The sequence below is a fragment of the Gymnodraco acuticeps genome, unplaced genomic scaffold, assembly GCF_902827175.1.
Source record: "Gymnodraco acuticeps unplaced genomic scaffold, fGymAcu1.1, whole genome shotgun sequence".
Classification (NCBI taxonomy): Eukaryota; Metazoa; Chordata; class Actinopteri; order Perciformes; family Bathydraconidae; genus Gymnodraco; species Gymnodraco acuticeps.
In genome coordinates this window covers 335939-348392 of record NW_022989961.1, presented here as the reverse complement: position 1 = coordinate 348392, position 12454 = coordinate 335939, and the positions used below count along the sequence as shown (strand labels likewise).

At 41.3% G+C, this 12454-nt stretch overlaps 1 protein-coding gene across 3 annotated transcripts in view; it reads left to right on the top strand.

The window, feature by feature from the left end:
• Window positions 1–12454, top strand: part of LOC117542863 (putative homeodomain transcription factor 2) — a gene marked incomplete at its 3' end in the record, with an annotated part of 44480 nt that overhangs the window by 14664 nt on the left and 17362 nt on the right. For all 3 annotated transcript variants that reach the window (XM_034210745.1, XM_034210746.1, XM_034210747.1), the window contains 1 exon segment: window positions 4209–4289. In XM_034210745.1, the coding sequence (XP_034066636.1) occupies window positions 4245–4289 (45 nt within the window).

The window sequence follows — 12454 nt, the reverse complement described above, 5'->3', positions numbered from 1 at the left end:
CTTAGCTACTAGCTTCGTCCCAGCATGTTGTTTTTGCAGATGTTTTAAGAGATTTGAATGACTGGTTTGGGCAGTAGATAGGATCTTTGACCCGCCAAGACACAACTGGGGGGGGGGGGTCCGAAAACCAGTCAGTATCTGGTGTTACCACCATTTGCCTCACGCAGTGCAACACATCTCCTTCACATAGAGTTGATCAGGTTGTTGATTGTGGCCTGTGGAATGTTGGTCCACTCCTCTTCAATGGCTGTGCGAAGTTGCTGGATATTGGCAGGAACTGGAACACGCTGTCGTATACGCCGATCCAGAGCATCCCAAACATGCTCAATGGGTGACATGTCCGGTGAGTATGCTGGCCATGCAAGAACTGGGATGTTTTCAGCCTCCAGGAATTGTGTACAGATCCTTGCAACATGGGGCCGTGCATTCTCATGCTGCAACATGAGGTGATGGTCGTGGATGAATGGCACAACAATGGGCCTCAGGATCTCGTCACGGTATCTCTGTGCATTCACAATGCCATCAATAAAATGCACCTGTGTTCGTCGTCCATAACATACGCCTGCCCATACCATAACCCCACCATGGGCCACTCGATTCACAACATTGACATCAGAAAACCGCTCACCCACACGACGCCACACACGCTGTCTGCCATCTGCCCTGAACAGTGAAAACCGGGATTCATCCGTGATTCAACACCTCTCCATCGTGCCAGACGCCATCGAATGTGAGCATTTGCCCACTCAAGTCGGTTACGACGACGAACCGGAGTCAGGTCGAGACCCCGATGAGGACGACGAGCATGCAGATGAGCTTCCCTGAGACGGTTTCTGACAGTTTGTGCAGAAATTATTTGGTTATGCAAACAGATTGTTGCAGCAGCTGTCCGAGTGGCTGGTCTCAGACGATCTTGGAGGTGAACATGCTGGATGTGGAGGTCCTGGGCTGGTGTGGTTACACATGGTCTGCGGTTGTGAGGCCGGTTGGATGTACTGCCAAATTCTCTGAAACGCCTTTGGAGACAGCTTATGGTAGAGAAATTAACATTCAATTCACGGGCAACAGCTCTGGTGGACATTCCTGCTGTCTGCTCCCTCAAGACTTGCGACATCTGTGGCATTGTGCTGTGTGATAAAACTGAACATTTCAGAGTGACCTTTTATTGTGGCCAGCCTAAGGCACACCTGTGCAATAATCATGCTGTCTAATCAGCATCTTGATATGCCACACCTGTGAGGTGGGATGGATTATCTCGGCAAAGGAGAAGTGCTCACTATTCAATTCAATTCAATTCAAAACCTTTATTTATCCAGGTAAAATCCCATTGAGATCAATGATCTCTTTTTCAAGGGAGACCTGCAGCAGTAGGTTCCACAAGAAGACATAAACAACAGAACAACAAAAGGACATCATACAGCAAAATGTACAGGGATTACAATTGACATATTTAACCACATGTACAGATACCAACAGCATCTGATTTTGTAGCATCCAACCGAGCTTTAAAAACATGTAGTGGTACTAGCTTGGTAATTTTCCATTCTTTTTGCAGACTGTTCCATGTTAGTGGAGCTGCACATCTAAAAGCTTTCTTCCCTAAGACAGTCCTAGCACTTGGCACATTTAATAAAACCACAGCATGCGATCTCAGGCAATAAGTACTTTCAATTCGCAGAGAGATCAGGGAGCAGATATAAGATGGTAGTTTATCCAACATGGCTTTGTAAATGTCACAGATTTTTTCAGATTTGTGAACAATATTTGAGAGAAATGGTTATTTTGTGTATATAGCAAATATTTTAGATCTTTGAGTTCATCTCATGAAAAATGGGAGCAAAAACAAAAGTGTTGCATTTATATTTTTGTTCAGTGTAAGATAAGACATTATGAGTACTCACAATATAAGCAATATGATCTACTTTCAGCGAGAGTACTGTACAGATGTTCTTGTGACGCCAGCTCAATGCAACAGTCCTGTGCTGTAACAACATGCTGGCAGGCTTTGGTTGTACGTTCTGTCAAAAAGATATAAAGATATTTTGGTCTGGTTGTATAAGATTATAATTTAAATGTTAGTTTGGTACATATAATATTATAATTGCTCCCATATAAAAGTGTAATTGCATTATAACTTTGTTTATCCTCCAGGAATCGCATCCTATTGGTCTTCTTTTTGTAAAGATAAAAAAAGAATATACATGTTACTTTATGAGCTTTGGAGTCGCTGGTTGGTGGGTTGTTACCTGTGAGGGAGCGGGGAAAACTGACATACTTACCATAACACACACTTAATACTCTTGTGTTTCTGTGGTTCATGCTTCAATGCAACGCCAGCTCTTCATTTGAACTGTGTGTGTGTGTTAGGGCTGCACGGTATTGAAAAAAACTGACATCGCGATTTCCCCCCCCCCCCCTGCGGTATATATTGCGGTTTTTTAACCTGTTAAACCCCAAAGTCCCGGCCGGTACTTTACTTTTTTTTTCACGACACTGTGTCTCAGGGGATCTTAATATTTAAGAACCTATTAATGTGTTATACCAGATTAACGGAAATAATCTCAGCTAACTGACGATACAAACCATTTTATACCAAAACAAAACACAAGTCTCATAAGAAGCATCTAAATGACCCCTGAGCGAAAAATGCTAACGCACTTTGGCACAGAACTCAAGATAAAAGTACCCTTATTACTTATCGTAGCTGAATTTACAAGATATCCGATTAAAGCTGAGGTTCCACAGATAATTTAGATATATAGTATCATCACTGAGTGATCCGAACTCGGACAGGGGAAGCAAACACAGACATCACAACACGTACCTTTACGTAGCTTCTAGGGGAGATGTCTCACCGTAGCTGTCAATCTGATCAAAATACGTGTTCAATGGCATTAAAACGAGAAAGAAAAAACGCGGCTGAATCGGTTAATCCATAGGTTTTTAACGTCTCTGTATAAAAAAAAGATTTAATTTATAATCCATAATTCCATTTGTATGTAAATATCGCAGAGCAAAAGTTAGCTGCTAATGGTATCCACCAGAATGGCTGCTGCTTCCGGTCTTGGCTATGCGGAAGTCTCACACACACACATTACCAAATAAGGACTGATGTCACATGTCAAAATCCAGCAAGGTGGGCCAGAGATATGGAAAATCCACCCAAATGGCCCCAGAAGAGGTTTTTTTTGTGCTAAATCTGTCTAAAAAGGTCAAATATCAGGGGAAGTTCTACACACACCAACACATGAACAAATAAGGAGTGAGAGTGACGCGTAGCCAAAACTGGAAGCTGCATACCACCAAGGTGGCTACCATTAGCAGCTAACTTTTGTGCTCCGATTTTTACATAAAAATGGAATTATGGATTATAAACAATTGCTTCAAAGCCACAGATACATTATCAACCTATGGATCAACCGATTCAGCCGCGTTTTTTCTCGTTTTAATGCAATTGAACACGTCTTTTGATCAGATTGACAGCTACGGTGAGACGATCTCCCGTAAAAGCTCCGTAAAGGTACGTGTTGTGATGTCTGTGTTTGCTTCCCCTGTCGCGAGATCGGATCGCTTAGATACTATACTTAAATAATCTGTGGAGTCTCAGCTTTAATCGGATATATTGTATGTGCAGTTTCGATAAGTAATAAGGGTATCTTTATTTTGAATTCTGTGCTAAAGTGCGTTAGCATTTTTTAAAAAATGAATAAAACCGCACGTCCCTGCGGTGTGAATACCGCGCATGCGCATACCGCGGTTATCGCCATGACACGGTATATCGTTCAGCCCTAGTGTGTGTGTTTGAGTCTCTCTTTCCAACCAGTCACCCACACACCCAAACTGCTGCCAAGGAATTAACAGACATTACCAACATTTCCCAGAATTCATGGGGGTGTGTGCTTGTTTGTGAGAAGATTGTGATTCAGTGGCAGCAACCAGGTCTCACCACCACCAACATGGAGGTCAACTACTAGGTAGACTATTTGTTTGTAAGATGGGTGTAAACAGAGACAAGGGGGCGTATTACATTATTACATATTATGTGTGTATGTATTGAAATCAAAGTGTGTGTGTGTTCTTCCCCCCCGCTCTCTCCTTCGTCAGTGTTAGGACACACCTTCCTGCCAGGTATATAGGCTCAGTGCTCTCTCTCTCCTCATTACTCACACTGCTCTCTCTCTCTCTTGCTGTGTGTGTGTGTGTTTCAGTCTAAGATGCCCTAGGCGGGGAGAAGGGAAATGTAAATGGCTTCCAAAGTAAAAGATGCCGTGGTGTGGTACCAGAAAAAGGTAAGAGGCTGCACATTTCTTACATTTGCACTCTGGCATGCATGTCATTAAAGAAAGTAAACGCTATACTAATGTTAATGCTAGTTTTTAAAGTTTTAATTCCTACACTTTTGCAGCAAATGTTCTTTTAAATATTGTAACTGATTCCATCTAGGCTTCAGGAAATGTCACTATAGAGAGCCTGTCTTCATGTTGGATGGTCCACTTTGTTTATTCTGAAAAGGCAGTCTGTCTGCGAAAACAAATCATTCATAAACCCGTGTGTTTGCTTACGGATGTGCAGATGTGCGTTGATAAGAAACACCTAGAGAGGAGAGGCTGCTCTTTCTGTCTCCACGTTAAACAAAACATCCTTTTTTAAAAGCATTTCAATGTAGTAAACAAAGCTTGTTTAAAGAGTTGCAATGGCAAAACAGAAGTATGCAAATAAATGAAATGTTTTAGACTCTTGTAGTATCGAGTTGTAAATGTTAATATCTTTTATCTAAAGTAATCTTTAGAATTTAAAAAGAAAGCGACACCAAATGTGAACCTGCCCCCAGATCTGTTAAAAATAATTGTATAGTGCAAAATGGATCAGATATGACTACATTTTAAGTTTCTAAATCCATGAATGGACAATGTGATGCTCTCAGTGTCTCCTCACTATTTCAGAAGTGCTGAGTGATTAACTAAATGATATTTAGAAGCACCAGACATAAACCGTGCTCTCAAACAAGAACAAAAGGAGTTTGCTTCATGTAACTAATGTTAACAACTGTATTGCACATTAGAACCTGGAGGCAAATGTATGATAACTCCATAACATGACCAAAGATTATTCCAAACAAGTTATACTGAACGGGACATTTTACAGTTGAAAAGTTAAGTATTCTCGGGTAGATAAACTATTATCAAAATACTAAATGACCTCAAACATATCGATGTATATGCACCACCCAAATATCAAGTTATCCCTCTGTGGCACACTAAAGAAGCAGAGCTAAAACGTTGTTAATATTTCTCCCTTAACACGTGAAAGTGATTCTAATTAGGTGTGCCGACTCTCTGATGCACAGAGTTTGGCGACGGCCTCCTCGGTGGCACAGTGAGAATCAGCCCGGTTTAGTGTGTCTTCTTGTTCCATGGTCTCAGATATCAGATCCTCTGCTGGACTCCAGCGCTGCTCCCCCTGCAGCTCTCAGCTTACACCCCCCGTCTGTCTGTCCTCACTGATCTGTCTGTCTGTCTGTAACCTGGCTGTCTGTCTCTCTGTCTGTGTGTGTGTCTGTCGCTCTGTCTGTGTGTCTGTCTGCCTGCCTGCCTGTCTGTCTGTAACCTGGCTGTCTGTAACCTGGCTGTCTGTAACCTGGCTGTCTGTCTCTCTGTCGCTCTGTCTGTGTGTGTGTCTGTCTGTCTGTCTGTCTGTCTGCCTGTCTGTCTGGCTGTCTGTGATCTCCTGCTTGCACCTGGCTGACGTCAACATGAGCTTTCACTGGAATCAGATCACACTGAAAAATGACTCACATGAGACTTTAATTAAAGGTGGAAACTGCTTTCTGCACGATATAAATGACTATTGTCTTTTGAAAAAAGTGTGTTTCCCGGCTTTGCTTCATTATTTTGGATCTTAAATTAATTGCAGGCAACGGTAAAGGCGGAAACCACTTTTTGAAATCTACAGAACTATAAGACTTTACTAAGGTTCTGGATTACAAACGGGAAAAACAGGAGTGCCTTTTTTTAGCTGAGCTTGTCTGGAAAGAGAAGCACCAGTGACGAAAAGCGCTGAGTCATGAAAGAAAGAAAGCCTTCTTAAGTCGCAGATCACACCTGTCTGTCTTTCTGTTTCCCTTAGCTACCATAATGTAAAGGAAATAAAACAAATTAACTTGTTTCTGTTGGGCATCATAAACTGAATTTATTTTATTTGCTGTTTAGATTCCCAGGACAGGATGATTTAAAAAAAAATAATAATTAAAAAAATGTGCTCAAATATAAAAAACACAGCTAGAGCCAAACACCTGAAATTGAGCCAAATGAACAAACTCTGCCCTCAGCAGAGGATTGAGATGTGTACATTTGTTAAATAAGACTGTGGCTCCCCACAAGCTCACATGCTAGAAAAACCTGTTGTGTTTAATAGCCTTGACTTGTCTGTGTTGTGGTGAAAATCTGTTCAGGAGATCCCTCAGATGACACCGCAAATCTGGAGGGAAATGTCATTTCTTTTGTCGTGTTAACGCAGTATTTCCATCCATCCATCTTCTCCCGCTTATCCGTGGTCGGGTCGCGGGGGTAGCAGTTCCAGCAGAGAGCCCCAAACTTTCTTTTCCCTGGCCACATCAGCTCTGACTGGGGGATCCCAAGGCGCTCCCAGGCCAGCGAAGAGATATAATCCCTCCACCTGGTCCTAGGTCTACCCCTTGGTCTCTTCCCAGCTGGACGTGCCTGGAACACCTCCCTAGGGAGGCGCCCAGGTGGCATCCTAACTAGGTGCCCGAACCACCTCAACTGGCTCCTTTCGACACGAAGGAGGAGCGGCTCAACTCTGAGTCCCTCCCGGATGACTGAACTTCTCACCTTATCCCTAAGGGAGACACCAGCCACTCTGCGGAGAAAACCCATCTCGGCCGCTTGTATCCGCGATCTCGTTCTTTTGGTCATGACCCATCCTTCATGACCATAGGTGAGGGTAGGAACGAAAATGGCCCGGTAGACAGAGAGCTTTGCCTTCTGGCTCAGCTCCCTTTTCGTCACAACGGTGCGGTAAAGCGACTGCAGTACCGCTCCCGCTCCTCCGATTCTCCGGCCCATCTCACGCTCCATTGTTCCCTCACTCAAGAACAAGACTCCGAGATACTTGAACTCCTTCACTTGGGGTAAGGACTCATTCCCTACTTGAAGTGGACAGTCAATCGGTTTCCTGCTGAGAACCATGGCCTCAGATTTGGAGTATTTGACATGTAGAAAACTCAACAACAACAGAGACGGTGCACATTAACATTAATAAACATTTCTGTAAATGCGCCAGAGTGGGCCAAGAGGCTAGATATTTGGGTGAAAAAAAAGCTTTGAATCAGCCATTGTATAAGCTGAATCACATGCCAGCTAAGTTATTTCTTAAAAAAATGTACTACAAGAATAAGCATAAAATGTATGAGTTTGAAGGAGTTTTATTTGCATTGTCAGTCAGAAAGGTAAAGGACCCTCACCCCTTCAGACTCTAGGATGGCTCGGTGTATTCCTGCGTCATGTCTGCAGACAGGCTGCATATAGACGCAGTCATGTGTTGTTCTCACTGTCAGAACTCAATGTTACAGCACCACACACACACTTTGTTTTGTATAACTGTCTGACACATAGTGCTGACTACACTCCAGTCGGGGGCTTGTCAAGGATACAGTTGAGCTTAAGAAGTTGCACCGTCATAAATCAGCTTATAGCTTATTTGTGTGGTGGCTCTAAGGCTTTTTTAAAGACATTTATATCCTTGGTATGTGGGCGAGATCTGTCGAGGTTAAGGACCTTACAGTCTCACACAGTAAGTGTGAAGAGTTTATTTATGGAGGACATGTCACATGACTAGAGAAGAGGAGACATCACAGGAATGATCAATTAGCTTCATAAGTTATTTATATACTATATTGGTAGTTATGTACTGTATGCTTAAAGTGAATGGACCATGGGTATAATGGTAATGTGACCACAGTTGGTATAGGTTTAGCATCTAGACAGGGCTGAGGTCAATTCAGATGGATTTGCTGTCGTCTTCCTGCTACAAATATTTATCCTTAGTCAATTAAAAAAATGGTCAGTCTGATTTATAGCTGAAAGATGAGTTAATAATTGATAAATCAGACGGATAATCATTTTATTGTTTAAGTAGTTTTTTATGCCACGTTTTCATTGTTTCAAGCCTTTATGATATGAGGGGTCGGTGTCTTATGTGATGGTAAACTAAATATCTTATCTTATTATATTTTGGACTGTGGATCAAACCTTAAAACATTTTCTAAAATGTGAGAAAAGGATGGTGGAAATGTGCGGTTCTTGGCAGATGAATTGATAGTCAAATAAATAGTCATTAGGTGCAGCCCTGCCCTCCTCCTCATCATCAACACATACAGGACATTTACAGAGTGAGTGGAGAGATTTTTTAATCTGTCAACACACACATACTTGCTGAGCTAAAAATAGACCGTACACACACTCTAGCTACTCAGTGCGTTGCCATGGACACACGTAAAAACACAGCAGAAGGTTAATCTGCACGCCACAAGCAGCTGTCTGAACCCAAATCCTTTTTAATTGTTCTTTCCCCTTCATCTTTTTCAGTTGTTGAATCTTATTTGGGGTTTTGCATTACATTTTCACTCAAATATTACTTTCTCTTTTTATTCTGTGAAGAAATCACTTTTTTATGACTACATTTTTGATTGAAATTCTCAATGTGAGTAAGTAGGTCAGTTTGCTTTATGGCCTCGTCTATGTATTCAATTCTGGGGATTTTTTGGCTATCTATTTATGAGTTATAGTTAATTATTTATTGAAGGAAAATAAAAATAATCCGGTAGTTGAACTCTTACTTTAAACTATGCAATTAATTTTAAACAGTTTCAGGATTTTTTTGTCTAGCATTATATTTTGTATCATTCATTAAATCCTTGAAAATTTCCCATTTATTGCACACACCAGTCTAAAGTGAAAGTGTCCTTGTACACACACCAGCAGCCACCACACCCCGTCATGTACACAGGTGATTCCCACAACCAGACGAGGCCTTTCCCATCACAACCTGATCAACAGCGGAGAATACCATGTTTACAATCTGAAGGAAGTAGTGAGAAGTAAGACGTATAGTTTATTGGAACCTAAAATAGATTTAGTTGATTAGTTTAACGTTGCCACGACCTTAAGTACAAAAAGGAAGGGGGCTTGACAGTGTTATTTATCCATTCATATTATATATTTATAATTTCTCTCAGCTGGATTGCGAGGTCTATACGAAGCTGGAACATTTACAAAAAAAGCCAACACTTCCAAATCCAACATAACAAAAAAAGCTAATCCTCATTAAGTGAAACTCCTACCAGCTAAATTAAGCTATTGTGTGCAATGCAAAAATACTCAGAAACAAGCAGTACTGTCATTAGAACCTTTTTGAAGCAATTCTCGAGTCCCGTTTCTATCCACCGGATAAAAGCAAGTCTAATATTTTCCGTACTTTTATCAGTCTCTGTCACCACAAAATCCAGAGGGAACCATCTGGATCTTTAGCAGATAGCACCTCCATTGTCACAACAGATGTACCCTCAGTCAGCCAATTCGGAGCAGGACAGTGTTTTTTCTTCTTTTTTTACAGCTTTTCCCCCAAAAATGCACCTGCTGCAGCTGGAAACCAGGCTGAGAGACAGAACCACACAATGCAGCTGTGAGCTGTGAAACAGAAACAATGAGCTGTGTAGAGCTGAAGGGAACTGCAGAGCTAGTCGATAATTGTCTGTGGCTCTGTCCCTACACCTTCCTCATCACAATGTCATTATAAAATATTGATTAGAGCAGCTTTTAAATCAACAATCAAGGCTGAGCATGCTCCTCGACTATCTGATCATTTGTTTTGTGGTAACTTGAAACTACAATCTCAGCTAGTCTGTAAAAACAGTTAGACACTAACTGATTAAAACTCTGCTGACTAATTATTGACAGCTCGTGTGTTAATGTGTGAAAGTGTATGATTGTCTACTGCAGACACACACACCTCCTCTTACTAGCAGCAACACCCCCTACAGGGCAGAGGCAGTTGTTATATAATTTTGTTGCTTCGCCAACATAATCCCCTTCTCTTTCCCTCCATGGATCATCCCTCCATCCGTCGCCATGGTGACCCCAGCACTGCCGCAGCGGCACATTTGGCCTCATCATCTTCCCTTCTGGTGCACCCTTGAGCTTGATTTTGTGGTTTGAAAAATGAAATGAGTTGTCAAAATCTGCAAAGTTTGGGATTTTTCTTAGGGAAAAGTGTGGGCCAATTCCCAAAAAGTGAGGGTATTTGTATCCCTTGCAGTCCCTAAAGTTATCTTACAGGGAATCTAAATGCCAAAATAAATGGACAGAGGAACTGCTTTGTTGCCTAAGAACTCATTTATTTTGAGTAGGGGTGATCATGCAGATAGTGATGTAATTTGCAGTGTGTGTATGTGTGGGGATAAGAGGATTTCTAGCACTGTAAATCCACTCGGTCAGATCTCAGTTATGAAATCACTCCATGATGTAATGAGGCGCGTGTGTGTGTCTGAAAAGTACTCCTCTTTGCATACCTGCTCTCCTCCTTATCTCCACCCTCTTTCCTTCTTAATCTTACTGCTGTGTAGGGCTGCACGATTTGGGGAAATCTAATTGCGTTTTTTTTTACAGATATTGCGATTCGATTTGCGATATTTGTTTTTAATTCATTGTAAAATGCGGCCATATCTCCGGCTAGGAAGGTCGTATCAACGTGCTCGCGTCTCTAGCACCCCCACAGCCCGAGCTACGAGTGAAAGAACTAAACTTACATGGAACTTCCATTGGGTTGCTTTAAAGTCAAGCTTCAGTTTAAGATTCACCCTGTAATAGAAACATGTGATGGAGCATTACTAACCTGACTCAGATGCTTTGTTTCACCAAACCATCTAAAGCTCCATTGGAAGCCATTTAGAAAGGGCAGGCACTTTCAGAAGCACTTGGCAGGTGATTGGATCAATCTGTCTATCACCTTCGATCATGGGCCACTTCTGATTGGTTAACAATGGCTGGTACATGTGGAGCACAGCACTTCTGATTGGTGTGGATGACTTACATTCAAGAAGAAACAAAAAATGTAAAAAATAAATAAAAAATTAAATGTTAAAAAAAATCGCGATTTCAAATCGATTAATCGTTCAGCCCTACTGCTGTGTAGTCTGGTCATGTTTGCCCTCTGGCTGTCCTCCACACACACTCAACAATCCTCTCCAATCTTTGCGTGTGTATTTCTTAATAGGTTGAGTGATGTGGAAAATATGCTGTCAGCCCAAATGTCACGGAAGCAATCAGTCACTCAGACGTCAGATTTCATGCTAACAGATGCTCAGAATAGACCATTTGTCCTAACCCAGGGGTCTGCAACCTTTTTGACCAAAAGAGCCATTTTTCCCCCTTTTCCACAAAATGTTTTTGTCTGGAGCCGCAAAACATATTTGATAGCTTGATAGCTTATAAAGTTGTATATTGTTACATCAGACCACAACTTTTTTGCATTTATTATTTATTACTTTATAGAAAACTGTTTAACTCTAATAATAAACAAAGAACTCTTATAAGGAATAAAATAAAAAAGACACAGGCCTACTTTAAAATAAATTAAACACAGCACTTGGGGGGTCCTCTGCACATTTGAAGAAAATGAATATAATTCAAATGGGCCCACTTTGAAATAAATCAAACATATAGCTGCACCCTAAAAAGAGTTAACTGATTGAATGATAACTGAAGATCGTCAGCTGTCTTCCTCTTCCGTGTTGTTCCTCGATACGTAAAGGCTGCAGCACCTTTGACAACTTCTCTCCACATATCAAACATACCGGTAAGCCAGCATCGTTTGCTGTGAAAGCATATAACTCTAACCACGCAGAATCAAACCCTCTGTGTTCCTCCCATACTTTTATTTTCTTTGATTTATCCATAGTTCGCTCATCGAGCCGGAGGTCAGGTTATTGGCCTGCAAGAAAAGGCGCTGGTGCGGGACTGCAGCCGGATATGACGCATATTTTAGTTGACCTAATTAAAACCGTTTTTTGCCTCAAAATACAAGATATGAAACATTTTCAACCATGCAACACAATATAAATAGTCCTACAAATATTTGTATTGTATTTCCTTTTTTAGAATATTAAACTTGTTTCGCCAAATTAATATGATAAATACAACTTTTAAGCTTGTAAAGGCATAATTACAAACGGTAACTTAACGTCACAGCTGGCATAACAACAGCCGGTGTTTCTTTTGAGTTTCCCCGGGAAACAAACGCATTACACACAAACACGTCACAGATTATTTCGCAGTATTTGGCTGCTGAACGAAATCATGTACGCAGCTCGTGACGTAACTAGGAGTCTAGTGGACGTTATCAGTACTAAACGTAAAACAAAATAAAATATATATAT